Raw genomic sequence first — 26,175 nt, forward strand, 5'->3', positions numbered from 1 at the left:
TTGTTGTTCTAAGAATGATCATGATGCCCTCATGTCCGTATTTTATTTTATCGACACCTCTATCTCTAAACATGTGGACATATTTCTCGATATTGGCTTTCGCTTGAGGACAAGCGAGGTCTAAGCTTGGGGGAGTTGATACGTCCATTTTGCATCATGCTTTTATATCGATATTTATTGCATTACGGGCTGTTATTACACATTATGTCACAATACTTATGCATATTCTCTCTTATTCTATAAGGTTTACATCAAGAGGGGGAATGCCGACAGCTGGAATTCTAGGGTGGAAAAGGAGCAAATATTAGAGACATATTCTGCACAACTCCAAAAGTCATGAAACTTCACAGGAGCACGTTTCAGAATATATAAAAAATATTGGGAGAAGGAAGTACCAGAGGGGGGGCACCCACCATCCACGAGGGTGGGGGGCGCCCTACCCCCTGGGCGCGCCCCCTGCCTCGTGGGCCCCCTGGCAGCCCTCTGATACCCATCTTTTGCTATATGAGGTCTTTCGTTGAGGAAAAAATCATAAGCTAGCTCACAGGACGAAACTCCGCCGCCACGAGGAGGAACATTGGCGAAACCAATCTAGGGCTCCGACAGAGCTGTTCTGCCAGGGAAACTTCCCTCTAGGAGGGGGAAATCATCACCATCGTCATCACCATCGATCCTCTCAGTGGGAGGGGGTCAATCTCCATCAACATCTTCACTAGCACCATCTCATCTCAAACCCCTAGTACATCTCTTGTATCCAATCTTTGTCCCAAAGCCTCAGATTGGTACCTGTGGGTTGTTAGTAGTGTTCATTACTCCTTGTAGTTGATGCTAGTTGGTTTATCTGGTGGAAGATTCTATGTTCAGATCCTTTATGCATATTAATACCCCTTTGATTATGAACATGAATATGATTTGTGAGTAGTTACGTTTGTTCTTGAGGACATGGGAGAAGTCTTGCTATAAGTAGTCATGTGAATTTGGTATTCGTTCGATATTTTGATGAGATGTATGTTGTCTTTCCTCTAGTGGTGTCATATGAATGTCGACTACATGACACTTCACCATTGTTTGTGCCTAGAGAAAGGCATTGAGAAGTAATAAGTAGATGATGGGTTGCTAGAGTGACAGAATCTTAAACCCTAGTTTATGAGTTGCTTCGTAAGGGGCTGATTTGGATCCATATGTTTCATGCTATGGTTAGGTTTACCTTAATACTTTTTTTGTAGTTGCGGATGCTTGCAATAGGGGTTAATCATAAGTGGGATGCTTGTCCAAGGAAGGGTAGTACCCAAGCACTGGTCCTCCCACATATCAAATTATCAAAGTACCGAACGTGAATCATATGAACGTGATGAAAACTAGCTTGACGATAATTCCCATGTGCCCTTGGGGGCGCTTTCCTTTATATAAGAGTTTGTCCAGGCTTGTCCTTTGCTACAAAAAGGATTGGTCCATCTTGCTGCACCTTATTTACTTTATTTACTTGTTACCTGTTACAAATTACCTTATCACAAAACTATCTGTTACCGATAGTTTCAGTGCTTGCAGAGAATACCTTGCTGAAAACCGCTTATCATTTCCTCCTGCTCCTCGTTGGGTTCGACACTCTTACTTATCGAAAAGGCTATGATAGATCCCCTACACTTGTGGGTCATCAAGGTCTAAGCTTGGGGGAGTTGATACGTCCATTTTGCATCATGTTTTCCTACTGTTATTTATGATGTTTTTGTCCACAATAATGCTTTTTGGAGTAATTCTAATGCCTTTTCTCTCATAATATGCAAGGTATACACAAAGAGGGAGAATTCCGGCAGCTGGAAATCCGAACCTGGAAAAGCCACATCAGGCTACCTATTCTGCACAACTCCAAACAGGCTAAAACTTCACGGAGAATTTTTATGGAATATATGATGAATATTGGAGCAAATAAGTACTAGAGGAGGCCCACCGGGTGGGCACAACCCACCTGGGCGCGCCAGGGAGCCCAGGCACGCCCTGGTGGATTGTGCTCACCCAGGCTACCTCCGGTACCCACCTTCTGGTATATAAGTTATTTTGACCTAGAAAAAATAAGGAGAGGACTTTCGGGGTGGAGCACCGCCGTCTTGAGGTGGAACTTGGGCAGGAGCACTTTTTCCCTCCGGCGGAGCGATTCCGCCGGGGAACTTCCCTCCCAAAGGGAGAAATCATCGTCATCATCATCATCATCATCGTCATCATCATCCCCAACAGCTCCCCCATCTTGGGGAGGGCAATCTCCATCAACATCTTCAACAACACCTTCTCATCTCAAACCCTAGTTCATCTCTTGTGTTCAATCTTGTTACCGGAACTATAGATTGGTGCTTGTGGGCGACTAGTAGTGTTGATTACATCTTGTAGTTGATTACTATATGGTTTATTTGGTGGAAGATTATATGTTCAGATCCAATATGCTATTTAATACCCCTCTGATCTTGAGCCTGATTATCATTTGTGAGTAGTTACTTTTGTTCTTGAGGTCACGGGAGAAATCATGTTGCAAGTAATCATGTGAACTTGATATGTGTTCGATATTTTGATAGTATGTATGTTGTGATTCCCTTAGTGGTGTCATGTGAACGTCGACTACACGACACTTCACCATATTTGGGCCTAAGGGAATGCATTGTGGAGTAGCAATTAGATTATGGTTTGCGAGAGTGACAAAAGGTTAAACCCCAGTTTATGCGCTATTCCGTAAGGGACCGATTGGATCCAAAAGTTTAATGCTACGGTTAGAATTTTTTTCTTAATACTTTTCCCATAGTTGCGGATGCTTGCGGGAGGGTTAACCATAAGTAGGAGGTTTGTTCAAGTAAGAAAAACACCTAAGCACCGGTCCACCCACATATCAAATTATCAAAGTAGCGAACACGAATCAAACCAACATGGTGAAAGTGACTAGATGAAAATCCCGTGTATCCTCAAGAACGCTTTGCTTATCATAAGAAACCGTTTTGGCCTGTCCTTTGCCTCAAAAGGATTGGTCTACCTTGCTGCACTTTTGCTACTATTATCGTTACTTACTTGTTACAAATTATCTTGCTATCAAACTACTACTTTACTTACAATTTCAGCACTTGCAGACATTACCTTGCTGAAAACCACTTGTCATTTCCTTCTGCTCCTCGTTGGGTTCGACACTCTTACTTATCGAAAAGAGCTACAATTGATCCCCTATACTTGTGGTTCATCAGCAGTGTTAACATCCATTTGATGAACGAGAAGACCATATGAGGCAGCTAGTGAAAGTAGTATACTCGAATAGTGGTCAGTCGAGCCACAGGTGAGTAAGTATCAAAGAAATCTTCACCTTCCTTTTGGGTATAACCCTTAGCCACGAGCTGTTCCTTGTACTCCTCGATAGTACCATCAGGCCTAAGCTTCTTCTTGAATACCCATTTGCACCCTATAGGTTTGCACCCATAAGGACAATCAGTTATCTCCCAAGTTTCATTTGCCCAGATGGAATCCATCTCACTACGGACTGCTTCCTTCCATTAGTCAGCATCTTCAGATGCATAGGCCTCTGAAATAGAACTAGGAGTGTCGTCTATGAGATACACAAGAAAATCATCACCAAAAGACTTTGTAGTCCTCTATCTCTTGCTTCTAGTAGGAATTTCATTGTTCTCCTCCACAGAATTTTCAAAGTGTTCCATCGAAATAGCTGGTTCAGTAATTGTAACCGGTTCCTGATTCGATGAACTAGGCATCTCCTGATTAGATGAGGTAGCCATATCCTTCATGGGAAAGATATCTTCAAAGAAAGTCGCATCATTCGACTCCATGATCGTACCAACATGCATGTCAGGTACCTCAGATTTTACAACCGAGAATCTATAACCAATGCTATGAAAATCATATCCCAGGAAAACACAATCCACAGTTTTTGGTCCCACCTTGCGCTTCTTCAGAGTTGGCACATTGACTTTCTCCAAACAACCCCAGGTTCGTAGATAAGAGAGCTTTAACCTTTTCTTCTCCCGTTCCCTCGAATGGAGTTATCTCTTTGTTCTTTGTGGGAACTCGGTTTAGGACATGACATGCCGTCAATATTGCCTCCCCTCACCATACCTTGGAGAGACCCGATGTGTCTAACATGGCGTTAACCAAATCAGTTAGAGTACGATTCTTTCTTTCGGCCACCCCATTTGACTGAGGTGAATAGGGAGGCGTCCTCTCATGGATTATACCATGTCCCGCACAAAAGGAATCAAATTCATTTGAGTAATACTCTCCAGCACGACCGGACCTAAGCCTCTTGATCTTTCGATCAAGTTGGTTTTCCACTTCAGCTTTATAGATCTTGAAATAGTTCAAAGCCTCATCCTTAGATTTCAGAAGATACACATGGCAATATCTAGTGGAGTCATCAATCAATATCATGAAATATTTCTTTCCACCTTTTGTCAAAATACCATTCATTTCACATAGATCTGAATGTATGAGCTCTAGTGGTGCAAGATTTCTCGTTTTCGCAGTCGTGTGAGACTTACGAGGTTGCTTAGCTTGCACATAAACTTGACACTTAGATTCCTTGACAGTGATGAAACTAGGGATTAAGTTCAACTTGGCTAGTCGCGACATGCAACCAAAATTAACATGACAGAGACGCGAATGCCACACATTAGATTCACTATTATTGCAAACATGATTAACAACTTTATTGCAAACATCTGACAATGATAAATGAAACAGGCCTCCTGACTCATAGCCTTTACCAACAAAACTTCCATACTTAGATATTACAAATTTATTTGACTCAAAGACAAGCTTGTAGCCATCTCTACACAGAAGAGATCTGCTGACAAGATTTTTATTGACGGAGGGGACATAATGTACGTTCTTCAGCCGCACGATCTTCCCTGAAGTAAACTTCAGATCGACCGTGCCAACACCACGAACATAAGCACTTGAACTGTTGCCCATTAGCACGGTGGAAGTCCATGCGGTCTGATAAGACGAAAACATGGAAACATCACCGCAAACATGCACATTAGCACCCGTGTTAATCAACCAATCAGGAGAATGACATACTGAAAGAATAGTGGGAGATATACCATACCCAGCTTCCTTCATGTCAGTGTCACCAATGACAACATTAGAGGTCTTGCCGCCTTTCCCAAGATGGCGCTTGTCATAATGATTATGGCAACCAGGAGCCCAATGGTCAGGATCTCCGCACACATGACAAACACATTTCTTCTTGTCATTCTTCTTCTTGAAGTTGGTGTGCTGCACAGCCTTGTTCTTCCGATCAAACTTTTCTTTACCATCAAACTTGCCCTTGTTCTTGAACTTGTGGGGCTGGAAGTTTTTCTTCTGTACCAGATTGGCACTAGAACCTCCCTCAATACCTCGAGCATGGTTGTCCTTTGCTCTCTCCTTTTCTTCCACATCAAGAGTACCAATGAGATCCGGAACGGAAAACTCATGCCTCTTATGCTTCAGTAAGGTAGCAAAGTTCCTCCACGAAGGAGGAAGCTTAGTGATGATACCTCCGGCAACAAACTTGTCCGGTAGAAAATAATTGAAGTACTCAAGTTCTCTAGCAAATGACTGTATCTCATGAGCTTGCTCAACCACGGAGCGCTCTTCAGTCAACCTGTAATCATAGAATTGCTCCATGATGTACAACTCAGTGCCAGCATCCGAGACCCCAAACTTGGCCTCGAGTGCATCCCACATATCTTTTCCATTATCAATTGACGCATCAGTATCAACTATGTTCTCACCAAGAACACTCAAGAGAGCAGCCTTAAATAGGGTATCCATTTTTTGAAAAGCTTGTTCCTATTGAGCATCATATTCTCCTTCAGGTTTGCCAAGAGTGGCATCATAGTAGCTCATGGTTTGAAACCATAGAAAGACTCTCACGCGCCACATCTTATAGTGGATACCCTCAAACATATGAGGTCTCATGGAAGCAGCAAAACCACTCGGGGCGAATTGCCTATACTAAGGTTTTTGGATTGTTAGAAATATGAGCAATTTACCAAATGATTTTATTAACAGAAATACTAGATAAAGCATGACTAATATAGCAGAGATAAGAAAAGTCATGTGATCTGACAGAGAGAAGGTAAATAGCATCTGCATATATGAACTGTAGTCAAACATGTCTAGAGCAGACAGTAGAGCAAGTTGCATATATGAAGTAGAACTTAACAGATGTAGGGTAAACACTAGAACAAGGAACTGTGGAGGGACCTCTAACAGAAAGAGCAAGAACACGTATGGAACAACAGCAGCAGAAGAAGCACTGGACTTGGGGTCGACATCCTCGCCAGCCATGTCATCGGAGAGATTGTCGACGTCGGGAAAGAATTCGTCATACATGAATTCCATGGCCTTTCCCTCATATTTCATTTTAGGAAAAGGGATTGCCATTAGCGCCTTCTGAGATCGGCCTCGAGGAAGGTAAGATGCCCGGACCCCGTAGGGCGAGCCTGGATAAAAGCACAAATCTAATAATAACAAGGTCGACGAGGAGTGACCGATCGAGGGGATCTCTTGCTACCAGAAAGGAACTGAACTGGCTTGCCCGGAAAGAATGGATTGCGACCCTTGGAGAGCTAATGGTACTGGACTGATAGCGCACTGATTGAACCGACCCCGGACGTACCACTGGGGAACCTGTGGCTGGAGAGAATCTCTCGCGATGGAGAAATGTCAAATGGGAAGCCGTGATGAACCGGTCAGTAGTCGGGCATAGCACTCCCCAAAAACCTTATCACCCTTCTCCCGTACAGGATTCAAAGCGGTGGGGTTTCAGAGGCCTACTGTCCCGACTCGCGGTGCACGCCGCAAGCCGGGATGAGGAAGACAGCAGCAGCTCAGATTGGAACCGGTGGCGAGAGGAAGAAGTTGTGATGCACCTCTCTGAGAGGAGTGACCTCCCTTTTATAGGCGCAAGAGAAGGAGGCGAGACCACAGCGACGGGAGATGAAGCAAAAGAGGGAGATGAAGCGAACGGACTTCCGCGACGCGTCGTGACAAGGTGTGGCGAGGCGGGCGGCGGAGGAGGAGCGCGTGTGGATGTCCCTCTTGTTCTCATGCTCATACATGTGGGGAAAGAACCTCCCTTATAAAGAGGTCCAACTCACTCTAAACTAGCAATGTGGGACTAAACTTTAGTAGTGCCCCTTGCCTTGCACGAATGGGCTAAGTGGGCCTTTAGGATCTATTAAGAATTTCTGAAATTGTTATTGGGCTGGTCCATAAATAGATAAAATTCCAGTAGGAAGGACTTCCATGCCATTAGGTTTTTGAACATGATACAAATGACAAATGCTCACACATACACTCACCTTTATAAACGCATGCACGGACACTCTATCCCTATGAGCCATGTTGTTAGGTTTACTCCTCCCCCGTTGGCGCTGCCGCCGGTCTGCCTCGCCTCCGATGCCTTTTGGGTCTTGGAGGTGCGTTGGACCTTGAGGGACCCTGATCTCTTTCTTGTTACTTTCAATGTCTTGGTTGGGGCGCCTTTTATTCGCTTATGTGTTTGTGATGGTCCACAAACCTGATTATAATTTTTATTACCTCTAATATTCTCTATATGGACATGATTGATTATGATTATGTCAGAAGTTATTTATGCAAAAACAATCCGGCCAGCTACCTAGTACTATCTGACATGATTCTTCATGCCATGCACAACAATGAACCCAACAAACAGAGTTGCCCGCTCAATTCAAGATTCTTCCAAGTTGGAGGTCCGAGCAAAAAAATATGTTCCAAATTTAAGGCGAATTAAGCACATTTCATCAAAATTTGGGAGGTGCACAAACTCTTGATCCATGTACATTTTTTTTTTTGCGAGGTGATCCATGTACATGTGACAAACAGCCGAAGAAATTAACTAGATGGAACCCAAGGATCGACGAGGGATGGAACTACACTAGCAGTACTAGAATATTGGGATCTTGCCAAGTCAACCGTATCGTCAGCCTCATGCGAGAAGCAAACAAGATGAGGCTCATATCGGCCAAACTATATTTTTATCCAAGTCAACCAACATTTTATTCCCAACTGATGGCACGCCGGTCGATCTTGGATTAGAGGTACGGGATCGTATCTGCATGGCCTCGTCAGAATCGCGCCATCGTCTTCCTTGCTTCCTTGGTTCCTCATCGCTGTCACACCCACTGGAGCGACATGCAAGGTTCAGATCATATCTACACGCACCGACGATCTGAAACGGGATAAACATTTTATTAGTATAAGCTACTCCTATCAGTTTAGTATATCAGGTCAAACTTCAACCACATATCGTTCGTTTTCTTAAAAAAAATCAAACATATTTCTGTAATTCATTTTTTTAATGAAGACCCTGCAATTCTGTTAGCCTGTGAGACTTTTGGCGAATTCTCACCTGCGGCACCAAATAGGTCCGTCACGCGTTGGCGCTCAGCCCTCTCGCCTCGCACGCTCGCATCACTCTCATCCGCCTGCACGAACACACGAACATCCTGCAGATTCACACAACAGTTCGAGATCAGAACATTTGCATTATTGCATAGTGCGACGACGCGATCCAACAATTGGTGCGGTGGTGCTTACTCCCAGGGCACGTCGCCGACGAGCATCCAGTCGCCGTCGCCGTCCTCGTACACCACGGCGTGCTCCCACTGGCCGTACCCGTCCATCAGGCCTGCATATACATGCATGCGCGCGCGTCAGTGCACAAACCTTAACATGGCCAAAAGATGGTGGATCGATCGATATGCTGAAGCTTTGGTTGCTTACCGATGGAGCAGCAGTAGAACATGGCGTTGAGCTCCTGGAGGAGCTCGAGGTAGTCGCCGTAGGCCGCCACGTCCACCTTGCGCAGGTACGGCGTCCCGTCCATGCTCACCTTCACGAACGCCGCCGCCTCGACGCCCTTCCTCGCCCGCCTCGCCCTCCGCGCCCTCTCGCCCGGCGGCGCCAGCGTCAGCTCGGTCAGCTCCACGCCGCCATCGTCTCCACCATAGCTACCCATCACTCTCAAATTAATGTACTGTACGATCAGTCGGTGGGTTCAGAGGCTGGAAGTTTGGGAGACTGGGAATGGAAGGCGTGGGTCGTGAATGGCAAAGCTTTGGCTGGCCGGTGCTGCCGTATATATACACCGGCCGTTGGTACGATACGTGCGCTACCCGATCCTCTGTGGCGGGTAGGAGGAGGGGAAGGGGAGCAGGGTGGTGCCGGCCAGCGAGGAGGCGGCGTGGTATGGGTCATCCGGCGGTTGCGCGCAGAGAGGATCCGGGGCGGGGACAGGGGCTGCGGACCCTGGCGGGCGGCGGTCGGGTTGGGTGCGGTCCGGCAACGAACCCTGGCACCGCTGTCGCCGTGGGACCCGACCGGCGGCCCGCCACGTCAACGCCCCGGTCTCCTGCGTGGCTGCCTCCGTGGTCACCCCTAAACAAATCAGCTCAGGCGTGACCGGCCGTCTCCAACGCAGCAACTAAATATGCAGCATCCTTACGAAATTGACATGCAAATTTAGGAGACCTAGGATGCAATGTCGAACCTTTGCATCACTCACATGCACCATGACTAAACAAGATGACAACGCCGCCACAACTTGCATATATACAGTACACAGATCATTATCATCCCCGAATTTCCCACACAGGCGAGCATCTTGAACTATTCAACACGTTATGTCTACCAGCACTTGTAATCCCAGATTTTTCTATGCAGAAGAGAAGTACAATCTAGTTAAGTTCACACAAGGGCTGCTGGAACAGGAAGCCGCCCATGGGAAATCAAGCTGAACCAACCAAGCACGGTAACGGTAGCCGGCGATGGAGCCAGCCAGTCAAGCCGCCACCGGCACGCACAGCACAGGAGATCCGACGACGGGGCAGGGGACAGGTATCCCGCAAGTGGGCACGTGCATGCATATGCATGCATGAATGTCCCGCTAAAACTCCCCCCCGCCCGTAAAGAAGTACTCCCTCCGTTCCAAATTTTTTGTCGCAGAAATGGGAGTACTAGTGAAGATAGTGAAGATGCAAAGCCCCTGCCCTGTATCGATCCCCAGCTAGTGAGATGAGTAGCTTAAATTACTGGCTAGACTGTGGTCTGTACTACATGTGCGCTGCACGCAACAGTAAAAACATTCGTCCGGCCGTGCATGTGCCGGCGCGCCTATGTTTCACGAACCCGCAGCGGCTGCCACAGATCGCCCGGTGCCGGGCCCTGCCCGGACACCGCCATCGCCCGTGTCCGGTAAAGGCGATCTACCCATCACGGAGCACGAGCTTCGTGCTACGCGCGCCATGCCGGCCATTAAAGTTCAAGCACGGTGCATGCACACGAGTGGCTAGCTAGCCTGCCTCTGTGGCCGGCTGGCCGGACGGAGAGGCCGGAGCGTGATTGTGCCTCCTGTCGCGGCCGCCCCCGGCCCGGGGCGCGCGCGCGTGCGGCGGCTGCCCGGTCATCATTCCAGCTGCATTGCTTGCCTGTGTGTGTGACAGCTGACGGGTCGGCGGGCATGGTTTTCCCCGAGATCGGTCGCGAGGAGAGGACGACACCGTGCAGGGAATTGTGGGCGGATTAATCTGGGGCGCGGCGAAAGCGCATGCACGCCATGGTTTTAAGAGCTCTAGACGACATCGAAGAGCTTTTTGATGCGACGACGGCGTTTGACTCCTCCTTTCTCGGGCGTTTGACCGGCCAGCTCGCTCCCTCACGGTCCTCGATCGGAGCCATAGTAATGGTGAAACGTGCTGATTAGAGATCCAGCTGCAAACAAGCTACTTTGATTTTTATTTTATTTTAGCGACGATCTTTATTGCCGTGTTTATGCTAATCCATTCAGTCTGAAACAAAGTTTATCTATTGGGTATGGTTAGGTCTCAGTCGACTGAGATTTAACCAAAGTTTTAGTCAAGTGAATAATATATTAGAAAAAAAACTGAAAAGAAAAAAATATACGAATCTCCATGCAAGATCAAAGGAATATAGTATCGACTGAGACATAATGAAGTCTCGGCCGACTAAGACTTAGCAAAATTGTTATCTATTTTGTCTTTTTAGTGAAGGTGAAGCCTTACCCATCGAACCGATAAAAAATAAATAGAACATTTTCCGAAGAATCATTTGGCTGATTCTTCTTACACTTTCAGCATGACGAGATTTGTCTCTGTCCTGCGTCTTGATCATATTTAGTGCCACAAGCTGTCTCGATCTCGATGGGGGGACTGCGTGCACAAGACAGTTCGTGTTACTGTTAATGCATTCAATTTGAAATATAGTTTATCTATATGTTTTATTCAGTGAAGGCTTACCCATTCAACCGATATAAAATATAATGCTTGCCAAGGAATCATTTCGCTGATTCTTTTTAAAATTTAGGGTATGTTGATTCAAGGAAGACAAGAATGGTACATACAAAAAGTTTGCAAGAAAAGGAAGGGTACATAGAGAATACAAGTGAAAACATTGGAGCTCGGGCTACATGGAAACCTAAGTTTTTAGAATTATATTTTTTTTCAAAACATTCAGAAAAGTTGTCACATGTATGTATAGAAGTATTCTACCAATGTATAAAATTTTATTGGGAGGTATATTTGTAACATGTGAGCTACAAAAAAAAAGGGGGACAAAAACTTATTCTATTACTTGTTATCTAAAATGGCTCCAGTGGAGCTTGGGCTTCAAGACACATTTTCGACATGTTGTAAGATCTATACAAGCTTTTTATGACCTTCAAACATCAAACACTGCATAGTATGGCTACAAAACTCAGGTCAAAGGCCAAGTTTTTTGGCTGGGACGGTCAAAGGCCGGTTAATATCTTAAGTTTGAGTTTCTTCTGTATAGTTCAATTTTTTGTAGGTACTTGTTGAGAATGTGGAGTTGGCTGTATTTCGTGTTTACTTTAAGTTCTCCCCACTAAAAAAAACTTTCGGGGTCCTTTTCGCTCACGGTGCGTCTAAGTGGAGGTTAGCGAGTCCCAATGAATTACTCTTTGATTTTCATAAAATTCAGCACCGGGAATTTGAGGCATCGCACGGACTGCCCGTGCCATCGTGACTACAACATGTTGGAACCACACTCATCATGACCCATCTGCCGCATTTAGGAAAAGGCACTTTTAAAATTAACAACCAATCTCTAGCCACACTGGACCTCCATACATAGTACCACTGGAATGTCTGTTAGCCAACAACATGGTGGCCACTCAGGACACCATAACCCATATGGAGAACGAGCCATCCCACTTCTTCGCGGCTTTTGCCACCGCTCTCACTTCCAACAATTGACCTACCTCAAACTTTTCCACTGGCCTGCCCAACAACAGTACCCATTGAAACCAACACATATCCGAACTGCCAGTTATTATAGCTCCACACTATTTTTATTCAGCAAATTCCCTAATGTACTCTGCTGTATACGCGCTCCCAGGTCGTAACGCTCGCTCCTCATGTAGTCCGTCGTTGGTATCACTAGTAAGACTTATGGTCCAAATTTATATGTCTAGTGTTATAAACTCACCGAGTACAACTTGAAGGGAGGTCCTATAAATGAATATGTGGTTTTTGCTCACATCGGCATATGCCTAGAGAACAGAGGTATAACAATCATGGCAATTTACCTTAACGTTTGACATGGAACACATGGCTAATTTTTCTTTCTGACATCAGCAGTTTATTTTCCCAAACTATGGCAATTTACTATTTAATAACAATGGCCATAATGTATATGACATTTTCCCATGGGAATTTCCGCCAGATCGCACACAATGAAGCACATCTTTTCACTATTCATTTAACTATAATGCATAATACATCGTAATGTTATAGCATAAGCACATATTATTGTATAAAAATCCCATGGATAATTTTAATTTGCACCTGCCATGGCAACTTTGGCCATTTTTTGTGTTATTTCACATTCATGGAAAATTTCTTACACAAAAGATGGCAATTCAAATTAAAATACCATGCCAAATTTTAATGTGCATCTGACATGGCAATTTTTTTCATAACTTGTGTCATTTTTCATAGATGGCAAATTTTATAACAAACATGGCAATTTTAATATGCATATATCATGGCAATTTTGTTCATAATTTTTTATTTTTCATCTTATTTTTTACATGGAAATTTCCGAATATGAGTTTTCCAAGGCGAATTCTGGAAAATCACCATGTGAGCATCATGATAAATGTTGTAGAATATTTTGACATTCTTTATATTTAGAATAAAAATAAAAATAAATTGTAATTTGCCATGACACGTTTTTTCTACATTTTCCTTTGACTTATAGATCGTTTCTAATTTCATATATCCATGCCAGTTTGCATTGCTGAAACCATGGCAATTTTACTTTCAAAATACATGGCAATTTTATTTACATAGCCATGGCATCTAAGTTTCTTATGGATCCATCGTAATTTTATTTTCAAGGACACCATGGAAACTTTAATTTTCCATAGCATGGTCCAGAATTTACATTCTCCCGGACGCCATTGGAATTTGTGCTTAGATCAAGACAAACATATTAACTAGATCCATGGGTACATTTTATTATTAGACATGGCATTTTCATTTAGTTTAGACCATCGTAAGTTTATAATTTTTGTCATGTGCACATGGCAAATTATAAATTTGTCATGTGCACATTGGCCAAATTAATAAATTTATTAAATGGTACCAAATGTCTTCGAGAAAACCACACTTCCCATTGGAGAAATTATAGATTTAGCCACCTTTTTTCAAAAGAACAAATACTTTTTATTGTAATTTTTGATCATTGTTTTTTAAAGAACAAAATCCTTTTCTGAGTTAATCAATCTGGCCAATTGACATAAAAACATAACACGGAAAATATGGATTTGGCTCTTGGTGCCCGATCTTACGTTCTTCCAGCAACAATCATGCACACCAGAAAATAGATTGGCCATGCTGTACAAATATTAGTACATTTTCAAGATTTTTTCCAATGTGTGTTAGAGCGAACAAACCCAAATGTTGAGCAAATCATTTAATTTGGTAGTCGCTCGCTTGCTGGGAAGTATGGATTAATCGTGACTTGGTACTATTAAACAGATGAATCCAGTCGCCATTAATTGGTGAATTTGAATCTATGGGCGCACATTTTGTTGGAGGAATTTCTTCAATAGAGACTTTGAATCTATATTATAAATTTAGATTGCAAATATGAAGCAAGATGGCAATAACCGTTTTCTTTCTCAATAGATCAATCATCAAACAGCCATCCATTGGAAAGAAAGGGGCGTAACCCCGGCGCATAGAAGGAGGAGAGGAAGCGGTGACACACATGGGAGGAGGAGAAGTGGTGGCTCGCTGTCGACAAGGGCCTGGGGAACCAACCATCTAGTCTGGAAGGGATGAGAGAAGCGGGAGGGTTGGGTAGAGGGCCCAACCCTAGCTATTATTAGGAGTTGGAGGCGGCTGGAGGTGGTTATCGGGCCGAAATGTTGGGCTTTTTGTTTACCGGCCCACGCAAGTTAACTCTACCTTGCTTGCTGGGCCAACAATGATAATCTCGGCCCGGACAAACCGAATAATAGGTCTGTGACAGCCATTTAATCGGCCCTAACAATAGCAACGACGAATAGGTGGATTCGAGTCAGCCACCCTACGAGTAGCGCTGTTAACTGATTAATAGACGATTCTTGAACAGGGAAAAACCATGATTTTAGTTTGTTTATAGTCATGATTAAGTTTTTCATGTACCATGTGACATTTATCTCGTAATATCATGTCAATTTTGTGCTGATTTGTCACCCCTCAACGTTTTCTATTTTCCTGAAATAAATAGTTTGTACTCCTCGATCCAAAATATAAGGTGTAGTATTAGTTCTTTCAGAAATTAAACATGTGCATGTTTGACCAAGTTTTTAGGAAATATACATCAATGTCTACAATACCAAATTGGTAGCATTAGATCCACCATGAAAATTATTTTTATATTTTATTTATTTTTATTGTAGATGTCAAATTTTATTCTATAAAAGAAATCCTCTATATGATTTTTGCAACAACAAGAAAGGCTGCTAAATGTGTGCTCCAATCTGGGCCTTTTTTTTGGCCAGTTACTTTTTCTTATAGACCGGTGTCCTTTTGTAGCAACAAGTTTCTTCAGGGTTTTTTTTTTTAACACAATACAGACGCAAACGCTCATATAAACGCGCATACACTCACCCTTATGAACGTACACACGCACACCCTAACCCTATGAACACCTCCGAGAGACTGAGCCGGCATATCATCTTGAGATTTTACGAAGTCGCCGTTTGAACACTGGTGGGTTGAAGATATCACTGTCCACCTAAGCATCTCAACCAAAGGTTGGTTCGCAGTTTCTCTAGAGGTTGGGTCGAACGATTCGTTCAATCCCGTGTCTCACAGGGCGAAGGCCAGAGTCTCAGAGAGATCGACGGGGAGAAAGAACAATAATAAGAGGGAAAACAGCAGAGCTCGACGCCTTTTGGCGCCCTTGATTGCTCATATCAGTCGTGCCATGGGGCAGCCGGAGCAGCGTCTTGGCCAAATCCAGATCCACGGTAAACTACTCTTATCCTATCGTTGCGAGGGCAGTAAATAAAATTGGTCGCATCTTTTTTAGCCCCAAATCATATTTGTTCTTATAAAAAAAACATAGCCTGCACTTACCATAGTAACAATTTTCTGTGGCAGACGGGTCTACTTCTCCACTGGCCATAAGAAGCGGCTCTCCTTGCCAGCAAGATGATAATCATCACCATGTGAAAAGAAGGGAGTCTTCATGGACCCTACTTCCAGAGGTACATCATGGATTTGAATGATGGACCTATGCTGCACAAATTGGTTGACAACCTATGGTAGATAACTGAAATTCAAATATTCCTGCGCTGCAATCTCCTGCAGTTAGCCCTGCTGCGTTAGTAGTTCTATTATATCCCAACTGTTCCAGATTTATCCCTGCAGCGTAAAACTGTCTGTCACTAGTCTATGCCTTGTTATTGTATCTTGTTTTACCTTAAGTCGCATCTGTATTCTCGTAAGGGTTCTTCCTCGATTCTTTTCAAATCAACAAGCATTCGTATTTTTTAAACATCTCCATAGGAGCCAATACAAGAAGGAAGGGTATGTATTTCTAACTTTGCACAATATGTATGTTTTTTTTTAGGGAAACAATATGTATGTTTTGTTCTGTTTCTTTGTTACATTGATGTATGATAGCATGCTGTTCTGCAATAAAATATCTCCCATGCATCTTGATTTACACAAATGCATATCAACCTATATTGCTGACCTATAACACTCTGGGAAAAAGAAGTTTTGTAGAGTGCTACTACATATACTTCTATTGGCTCCCCCTCCCTTTGCGCCGATGAAGGTAGACATTTGATTTTACATATCGAGTGTGTTAACTCTTCTCCCATTCTTGTGCGTGCAGGACATTTGGTGTCATATACATTCACTAATGACGCCACGAGATGCCGCCCGTGCTGCATGTGTGTCTCGTGCCTTTCGATGTTCGTGGAGATTCTATCCCAACCTCATATTTAATGTTCACACAGTATCCCAACCTCGCAAAGTTGATCGCATTTTGAAAAAACACTCATGCATTGATGTGAAGACATTCGAGCTTGATTTCTCCTCTTGCTACAAGCCCGAGGCCTATGAATATCTCCATAAGTGGCTTCAGAAAGTGGTTACACCGGGCATTGAAAAACTCACCCTTGTGATGCCTGAGGATGAGGCAGTCAACTTCCCATGCTCAGTTCTATCAAATGGGAATGGAAGCTCGATCTGGTATCTTCACCTTGTTGACTGTGCCTTCCATCCTAAAGTTGGCCTTGGTTGCTTGGGAAACCTGAAAGTGTTGCATCTTGAGCGTGTACGAATTACGGGGGCCGAGTTAGGGCGCCTTCTTCCCAGCTGTGTTGCTTTGGAGCAGTTAAAACTCAGGAGATGCTACCAGATAACTTACCTAAAGATACCTTCCCGGCTGCAGCGACTCAGCTCCCTGCAGGTGTTAGAATGCCACAGACTGAAGACGATAGAGAACAAAGCTCCAAATATTAATAGTTTTTGCTTTATAGGTAACCGAGTTGAGTTCTTATTTGGGGAGTCATTGCGATTGAAGAACGCAGAAGTGCTACGTCACCTCTTCCTCCGTTATGCACTTGAAGAGCTTCCGTCCATTGCGCCCAATCTTGAAACTCTTATCATATGCTCATGGAGTGAGGTATATTCCAAACCCTTTTGTGATTGTTATGCATAGAGCAGTAGTGGTACTTTGGAATGTTATTAACATGTGGTATCTTTATGCAGGTGGTCAATACAACACTGACGCTCTCGCCTTGCAAGTTCCTCTATCTGAAATACTTGAGCATTTATATTAGTGGGTCTTGCGATTGTTTGTCTCTGGTTTATTTTCTTGATGCTGCTCCGTCCTTGGAGACATTCAAACTGCGCGTAAGGCACTGTTCACTCTGCAAATATATTTTTGGATGCGCCAAATCATTAATTCAAGTATTTAAACCATTCTTTTTATCTTCAGGTACTAAAACAGCTACAATCCATAGATGAATTGCTTTCTGAAGACTCCTCGCATCTAAGGCAGATTCCAGGATACCGCCATGACAAGCTCCGGAGAGTGAACATCTGTAGGTTCCCCTCTTCAAAGAGCATGGTTGAGTTGACGTCCCATATTCTGGAAAATTCAGCATCACTCGAGTGCCTTACGTTGGACACCACCGACGGTAATTTCAGGTGTTCTGATGATCGATCTGCTAAATGCTCCTGCTTGAATAGACCCATGGAAGCCCGTAAAGCAGCCTTGATAATCGAAAGATACATCAAGGGGAAAGTTCCCTCTACACTTCAGCTAGATGTGGTGGATCCTTGCAGCCGGTGCCATGATGTTGAACTTTGCAATGTTTATCATAGATTTATCATGTGTTTGAACGGTCTAAATTCTGTGATCTGTAGTGGGATGTGCGTTGTCTCTTACTGCATCATTATGTGCAGTGTTTAGCTCTGCAATATTTCAAGGCAATTGCTTAAAGTTTAACCTCTCATAATTCAAGACCTTTTCGTTTCGTAATTGTTTGCCTTGTACATGTATATTTTTTTTCAATCGTCACCTACTTGTTCGCGGACACTGTTTGGACGTGTCATGCGGACATCCACTAGGAGTCTGGGTACCCAATGGTAAACCTCAAATAAGTAGGGGTGTCCGGACATTCAAGCTACATTCAAACATAGTTCGGACATAAAACATCAAAGCATAGTTCAAATTTACATAGAACTTAACTAAATCTACCTAACGAACCGAAGCCGGATCTTGAACGCCGTCAGGCCGCTGCTGCTTTCGTTGTCGTGGTTGCTCCTATCGCCATGGCATCTGTCCTGGGTTACGGTGGCGCACTTGCAGAGGAGCGCCTCAGCCCTCAGCCTAGGTAGCGCACTCCTGATCCTTTCTGCAGCGCCTCGATGTTGAGCCGCCACCGGCAGCGACTAGCCGTTTCCTTGGTCGTATTCGACCGGTTGAGCGCCCACTTAAGGGGCGAGCTGGGGGCCAACAAGGAAGGGCGGCGGCGCCACCTGTGACTTTGCAAAGGACGCAAAGTTTGGAAAGTGATCTGACTGAAATCTTCGAAACTACTATACAGACGACAGTCCCTGCACGACACGGGAACGACAGCCAAATCCAGCCGTCTATTTCACTTCAGTTTTGTGCATGGATGAGCTGATCTGCATTGTCGTTCACATATCGTCCACCGCTCATCGTGTGTATAGCAGCGCTGCCGAAATCTTTGAGTGCTCCTGCTCTGATTTTGCGTCAGTTGGCTGTTGGTGGCTAAGTGAAACTAATTAAATAAATTGCTTCAAATATGGTTGGTTGCTGCCGCTGCCTTGTTTACGGTGTACTATTTGGAATCTGAGCAATGATATGTGTTCTCATGGAGCACTGTCGTGGGTTTTTGGAGCACAAGCTCTTGTCAAAGACATGGAAACGAATCAGGCATACACTATTTTCTTCAGCAGAAGGAGACGAAAGCAAATGTCCTTTTTACTTCAATCAAACTTTGTACTACTACCGATAACATCTTTGAAAAGCATTGCAGCTATATATTCCTATCAGAAAGTAACCGCTCCCCTTCTTCTCCTTCAAATTTTCGACGACTAAGGAGGATCTTTCATAACTTTGTGCATTGTATTTCAAGAAATGACAAGAGGCTTTCACAATCTTACAGTTTCTGAATTATGCCATCAGCTTTCGGAAGAACTTTCATCAATTCAAACCCCACTTTCAGAAATTAAGAAGAGGATTTTCAGAAAGAAACATATACAATAACTTTGCACTAGTTGATATACAACCTTTTTACTAAAATAGATATCTAGTACCATTCGCTCATATGGTACACAACTTCAATTTTTCGTAACAAAAAACAAAGGGAAACTGGGATCTAAATGTAGCCTGTCAGCCCCAACATTACAACTTTCCAACACATGAATCACAACTTTCAACAACAACAAAACCTAAAAATCCGAGGTGGAGTAGATCTTGGGCCCAACAGACTGCATTGCATTGGCTCTCCCTGGTTGCAGCACTCCCGAAGGAAATATACTTGACCAAACAAAGCATTGATCAAAACTATACTACAATTAGGTCCCAATCATTATTAGGGAAAGAATTAAATGTCTACATATGGTAGCTAGATGATTCGTTTATCTGTAGGATGCACAGAATGACGCGTATATTTCTCACGAGGCTGTAAGAACAAGTTCCTCTATGTGGCCACAGTCAACAAATGAAACCACTACAAAAATGTAAACAAACAGCAGTAAGAAGCTGTCTGGAACACATACACGAACAACTATACAGAAAGACAGTGTAAGACTCGTCTATTCATGTGGCTGGAGACAGCTTCCACTGGATTACTGGTTCTGTAACTGCGTCGTAGGAGCTGGAAACATTTCTGACAGGGTCTTGATTATTTTTTCCACCTGAAACATCGTCTGCATCGGTATTCTCTTGGACGAAAGCTCCCGCAGCCGCTCCTTGAAATCCTCCACGTTCTTCACCTTCAGCTTACCCACATCCCTCTCCGTAATGACGAAGATCAAGGAGATCGCAGAGTGGATGCCCTGAGAGGTTACCATTCCACCAGCATCTTCCTCCATGACGATATTCACCAATTCCATAGCCTTGTCACAGATCATGTCCAGCGCCTCTGGAGATTTTGGTAGACGGTCGAGCAGGAGCAGGAACTCATCGGTGGCCATGAAGCATTCGAGCAGCCTATCAGGCACGTCACTAACAGCAGCTGATAACTTGGCCTCCTCATCTGCACAGAGTGCAAGGATTGCAGCGCCAGTCTCCTTCCTTAGTACAACATCCTCAATCTTGAGTAGACCACTGAGCATTTTCATTCCCCCTATTGTCACCATTCTTTTCCTGAACACATCAAACTCTGACAGTGTTGCAATTATAGAAGCTACCATGGCCAACAATGATGCTGAAAGTCCAAGCTTTCCTGCCCTCTCGACGACATTCTTTAGAACAGCTGGTACTTCATTCTGACCGGCTAGGATCTCCCTGTTGGGCCTGTGCATGGACAAATTATGGATTAATGAGATCCTCTGCGCCTCAATATCAGCTGACCATACATTCATCCAGTGCTTCCTAAGATTCATCAGCAGTGGGGTCAGCTCTGGCCACTTGGCAAGGCAAGGTTGCATTCCCTTGGATGTTTTGGACATTAGATTGAGCATCCGCAAGGCCTCTTTCTGCCGTACTGGATGCCCTGAGAACAGTTCTAGGATCTCTTGAATTTCATCCTCTGCAGGTGGCACCAAGGGGAGCGAGCGTCCAATGCTGGAGCGGGCAAGGTTAGAGTGGTCGAGGCACCACTCAGCAATCATGTCATGGAGGAGGTGGTTTGGAGCAGTGAGTGAGTGGGGCAAGGAGTGACCAGTAACAGGGCAGGTATTTTTCTGTGCAAGGGACCACTGTTGGCATGATTTATCAACAGTCTGCAATCAAGCAAAGCAAAACGTGGTTACTGGGTCAATCTAAACCATGTGAGAGTTCCAGAAGAAGCAAAAAATACTTTGAATAAATTTATTATGGTAATTGATCATGACCACTAATGACCAACCTTAGCATTCTGGAACAAGAAAAGGACATAATACAGCTTACATAAAACCTACACCCATGCGACCATACGATGAATGTAAGCACAGCATGTCAGTTTCACTTTCAACTTATCCGTGGGACATCGTATTTCCTTGGAAGAAAATGGCGAAAAAAGAAACATAGCATAAACATCAACTCCAAAAGGAAAACAAGAAAAGGCCTGTTGATTTTTGGTCCCAGGTTTCTACTTTTCAGAAACAGTATGTCATAGTGCGCCAATAACTACTGATTAAATCCCAAGATAACCATATAAACCTACAGCACAAGGGAAACATATGTTATATTTAACAGCTTACGAATATCAAACCTGGCCAACTAGCTTAACCTAAGTACATCTGAGGCGATTCGAACTGCTACATACAGCAGGAAGTGCAGGTTATTTTATTATGATCCAGGAGAATGTCAACTTGTACCTTTTTCTTTCAATGCCCGATCTATTTGGTTATTTATTAACTATAAACATGTGATGCAATTCAAGAGGAAAGTCCATCGATAATCGAACTACTCAGTGACTAAAAAGGGAATCTCATGTAAAGGATAATATGAGTCTCAACTTACATTTAACTAGCCAAGTCAGAGGAGAGAACTGCATGATATTAATAGTATTGGACAGTTAATCCTGGTTGTGGATAGCTTTTATCGCTGCCCATTATTAATAATTTATGACAAATTAGCAATAATATTTCATTGGCTAGTGACGGTGAGCAGAGAAATTTGGCAGAACAGGAAACATCCAGCAGAAAACAGTCCATACATTTTTTATAAAAGGAAGCAATGGCGAGAGCTTGTGACTTACATATCCAGAAGCCAATATAATAGGATCTTTCATTACTCGTTCAAGCAGTGGATCACCCTAACAACACAGCAATTGTATAATCAGTATTGGTGAAGATGTTGAAATGGAGCAATAAATTTGATTGCATACAAGAGAGACAGCTTAATCAATTTGATCGAATGCTACTGTTACACATGCATACATGATTCTACTGGACTTGAACTGAGCAGGAAATTTTGCCCATATTCTAATAGTTCTTATAAATGAAGAAAAGAACGCCATGTAAAAGAACACCATGATGCTACCGGCTTAATCAATTTGATTGAATGCTACTGTTTCTTCCGGAATAGCACGAGAGATTTTCCACTGAGACTTTTTCGTTTTGAACTTTTAAAAATACTTCTTCCACTGACCACTTGACCAGTGAACACCATGTAGCATTTTGTTGTGCAAATGCTAGAAACAGCAACAGCAAGAAACAAAGAAAAGAGCCACAAAAACTAGAAATTCTTGCACGGAGATAAAAGAATCCGATCAACAGCAAGATACAGAGAAGAAACGAGAGGGGCCAGAACAAGACATGAGCTTCCATTAGAAACAGAGTTGGAAGCCAAGAATCAGAGACGGTGGCAGGCACTTACTTCGCTATGAGGCCATTTGGTAGCGAAATCGCGAGGGAGTTTCGGTGGCCCCGATGTCTTCTTGTGGGAGAGGTCCATGAGGCCGGTCATTGCCTTCTCCATCTCGGCGAACGCTGCCTGCCCTTGGGCTTGGTCGCTGACCGCGGCATCCTCCTGGATCTTCATCAACGCAGTCATTGCCTTCTCCATCTCGGCGAACGTCATTGCCTTCTCCATCGCGGCGATCGCTGCCTGCCGTTTGGCTTGGTCGTCGGCCGCGTCACCCTCCTGGATCTTCGCCAACGCAGTTTGCATCATGGCGGCGAACTCAGACCGCGTGGGGGCGACCTCTACAGGCTGCTGCTCCGACCCGGCTTCATCACCGGTCCCAGTTCTTGCCGCCGCCACGGCCGCCGACTCCGACGTGCCGGAGGCGTCAGGTACCGTGTCCTGCCCGTGCGGGGTTCCTGCTGCTGACCTCGCGGAGGGTTTCTTGCTGATGCCAAGAACCTTCCTAGCCGCCTGCCGCGCTCGCGGCCAGAATCTTGGCCGCGATGATGCCGGGGCGGGGGAGGAGCTCCCTTGTCCGGCCTCGGCGGGCTGCATGGCGCTGGCCTCGTCTATCTCCCGCTCGACACTGGAACGCAGCCGCTGTTCCAAGGTGGCGACCGCCGGCCTCCTGGAGCTCTGGGAGGGTGGCGGTGGCCTCTCTCCAGGTCCAGGAGGAGCAAGCGCAGGAGGCGCACTTGCTCCGCCTCTGTTTCTCCTCCCTGACATGGCCGCTTCTTGGTTTCTTGCGCGGCGGTGGGTTGCCTGGCTGCTGCTTCCGATGGGCGTTGGGCGATGGCTTCGTGGTTTGAGTTTGGGAGGGAAGGTGTGATCTGACGTGGTGGTAGTTATAGGGGATGGTATTGGAGGGGAGACGGGCTGGCCTTTTTATAGTCTGGACGCCATGTGGTTGGGTGTCTCCGGTCTGGGGGCAAAGACTCCCAATGCTGTGCAAACGGCTGACATGAACTTCTGTTACTCTTTCTGTTTCTGTTGGCACTTGGGAATGTCATTGTAGGTCTGGAACCATCTGTTGATGATCACTGACGCTGGATACACATGTCTGTCTGCAGAACGAACCATCTTGGCCGAATGCAATGCTCTCGAGCCACCAAGAAGAGCCCAGCACTCCTTCACTCCATGGCGACGGCATGCGCATCTTCTGTCAAGCATTCCGTCGAGCTGAGCGTCGTCTCCCAGCCCACTAATGGCCAAGCCTTCGCAATTGATCCAGTCCTATGTACTGCACAGGAAGCTGCTTGAATTCAATAGTATCTCCAGCTGCTATCTGTCCGTGTAAAACAGCCACTGGATACATACATGTCTGCAGCACGAACCAGCCGTTTAGCTGTACATGGCGCCTCACGCCTCATGTCAAGCATGCCGTCGAGCTGAGCTGAGCTGAGCAGAGCATTGTCCCCCAATTCGCTAATGGCAGGCCTTTGCATCGATTTCTCAAGTGCTTCAGCACGCTTCTCCTCTGCCGGGCCTTGGATCGAACAGAGACAGCGCCCAGAACTGCCCCTCCCTTGCCTGGCATTTCGTCGAACACCTGTCCCTCGCTGGCAGGACCAGCCACCACTGCGCAAGGAAACGGGGGTGCCCGGTTCGGCGCTGCCCCCGTGGCCGTGGCCTCCATGTGCGCCGCCACTCGATCAGTAGCTCGACCTTGCTGTTGCGGTCCCGCCGCAGATCGACGCGGTGTCGGTCCGTCGATGCTGGCGGGGAAACACAGGAAGGACATGGGCGAGGCGGAGGAGGATAGGAAGGGAGAGAGGGTCGGCGGAGCTGCGCCGTGGCTCGTGGGGATCTGGAGAGGCTCCAAGGAGCAACGGTGACGGTGGGAAGCAACGGCACTGGAGAGCCGGAGAGCCGGAGCACCTCTCCGGTGCTCGGCTGTTTGCAGCGCTTCAGGATTAGACGAGTGGAGTAGACAATTACTCTGTGTGGAATGGGTTTACATACACCAACGGGTAGATTATTTGTGGATTTGCTCACACAACTTGTGAACTGGTTCCACATTGCCGGAGACGGGTCACGCGTAGAATGCCACACCACCTTTGACCATCATGGTTTAAACCTAGAACGAATTCAAATGCCAAAAATGGTACTTAAAAAAGCCTTATGCGCAAATTCCAGTAGTTATAAAAACTCAAGAGATTCCAATTATTTCCATAAAGTAATTAAGTACAACAAGAACGAGTAGGTAAACCGGCCAGCAAAAGGCGAGAAGAATATGACCAGTGGCAAGCAATAGAGGAAGATCGATAAGAAGAAGAAGAAATTGAAGGGAAATAAGAAAATGCGGTGTATCAAGTGAAAACTTGATTTTAGTGAAAATCTGAAAACTATGCGTTTTGTGCCGTCGGATTTACAACGAACAACATCCGCTCAAACATGGAGCTCCAACAGCAACTTAAACATCAATTTGCAAGTAACCCCCGGCTTCCTAATAATGTTACCTGTTTAGTTGGGTATTGGATTATCCGGATAAGTTCTTATTGACAATTTTTTTTCTTCAGAGGAAACAATAGTCGCATCTCTTTGTTTACCTCCCTTATATGCGTTTATATCGGAGAAAATTCATCCGGCTTAAATTCTTTATCATACTTATGAGAAAAAAAAGACAACGCTTCAGAATCCTAACCAGCAGGACATAACCAACGAGATGAAACATACGTATACGAGGAAAAAAATCTTAAAATTAGATGTCTGCAGGAGAGCCGCTATGAGTAAATTTATCATTCTTTTTCCTCGTAAACCTTAGTACTGATTTGGGAAGAAAAAAAGGGTACTAGTGATATACCTTTACATTGTGTGAGGTGAAATAACTCTTCTTTTCACACATTTTCAAGAAAATCCCAGCTGATTTTGAGCATTTTCACATGTTTTTTTTACATATAGGATTTTGCTTGTTTTTAGTAGGTTTTTGGAAAGAAGATTTGCTTTATCTTTTTTTGGGATTGTCGTGTGAAACACCATGTTCATAGTGAGGCACAACTGTGTTTCCCGAAAAGTGAAAAGTGAAAAATGCAATTGTTCTTTCCACAACAATGCTTCTTGAAAAGTGAAAAAACATAGTTATGCTTCATAGTGAGGCACAACTGTGCTTCTCAAAAAGTGAAAAAAACAAATGTGCACTGTGTGAAACATACTTATCCTTCGGTTATTTTGTTTCCAGTTTTTTAGGTTTATGTGTTTTTCTTTTTATTAATTTTAGGTTTTCAAGAAAAAGGTGGCTCAAACATATTAATATAGAATCTAGTTTCAAAGATTTTGACGCAAGAAATGCAACAGTGAAAACGGTTCACCGTTCAAGAGGTAAACCATTTTAAAAAAAGAATCTATCAAAAAAGCCCAAAACTCATAGGTTGTGATAAATGTCGCGCATGTAGTGCGTCACTTGTCATCATTAGAGAAGATGAGTGACTATTATAAGAGGTATCCCTTAATTAGTGATTTCAATAAACTATGAAGTCAACCGCGCAATGATTTACACTAATTTCCATATATCTCGCCTGAAGGTTTTCTTTTTTCCTTGCATCG

General features: G+C 44.5%; 2 protein-coding genes across 2 annotated transcripts; both read right to left on the bottom strand.

The window, feature by feature from the left end:
- Window positions 1–7,739: 7,739 nt before the first annotated feature.
- On the bottom strand, window positions 7,740–9,089 carry LOC125556481 (auxin-responsive protein IAA26-like). Its single transcript, XM_048719209.1, has 4 exons — window positions 8,779–9,089; window positions 8,593–8,683; window positions 8,405–8,501; window positions 7,740–8,224 (listed from the first exon to the last, which is right to left on the bottom strand). Exons 1-3 carry the CDS (start codon window positions 9,011–9,013, stop codon window positions 8,426–8,428), a joined length of 402 nt encoding a protein of 133 aa, XP_048575166.1. The 5' UTR covers window positions 9,014–9,089; the 3' UTR covers window positions 7,740–8,224; window positions 8,405–8,425.
- Window positions 9,090–19,495: 10,406 nt separating this feature from the next.
- On the bottom strand, window positions 19,496–24,564 carry LOC125510198 (U-box domain-containing protein 73-like). The gene is made up of 3 exons (XM_048675298.1): window positions 22,603–24,564; window positions 21,983–22,039; window positions 19,496–21,023 (listed from the first exon to the last, which is right to left on the bottom strand). Exons 1-3 carry the CDS (start codon window positions 23,356–23,358, stop codon window positions 19,926–19,928), a joined length of 1,911 nt encoding a protein of 636 aa, XP_048531255.1. The 5' UTR covers window positions 23,359–24,564; the 3' UTR covers window positions 19,496–19,925.
- Window positions 24,565–26,175: the final 1,611 nt, after the last annotated feature.

Source organism: Triticum urartu, chromosome 5, assembly GCF_003073215.2.
Source record: "Triticum urartu cultivar G1812 chromosome 5, Tu2.1, whole genome shotgun sequence".
Lineage (NCBI taxonomy): Eukaryota > Viridiplantae > Streptophyta > Magnoliopsida > Poales > Poaceae > Triticum > Triticum urartu.

Coding starts and splice junctions, on each gene's coding strand:
- LOC125556481 (XM_048719209.1), bottom strand. CDS start 9,013: ATGGGTAGCTATGGTGGAGACGATGGCGGCGTGGAGCTGACCGAGCTG. Junction 8,684..8,778: donor GTTCTACTGCTGCTCCATCG/GTAAGCAACCAA, acceptor ATGTATATGCAG/GCCTGATGGACGGGTACGGC. Junction 8,502..8,592: donor GTCGGCGACGTGCCCTGGGA/GTAAGCACCACC, acceptor GTGAATCTGCAG/GATGTTCGTGTGTTCGTGCA.
- LOC125510198 (XM_048675298.1), bottom strand. CDS start 23,358: ATGTCAGGGAGGAGAAACAGAGGCGGAGCAAGTGCGCCTCCTGCGCTT. Junction 22,040..22,602: donor CCAAATGGCCTCATAGCGAA/GTAAGTGCCTGC, acceptor CTGTGTTGTTAG/GGTGATCCACTGCTTGAACG. Junction 21,024..21,982: donor TTATATTGGCTTCTGGATAT/GTAAGTCACAAG, acceptor GCTTGATTGCAG/ACTGTTGATAAATCATGCCA.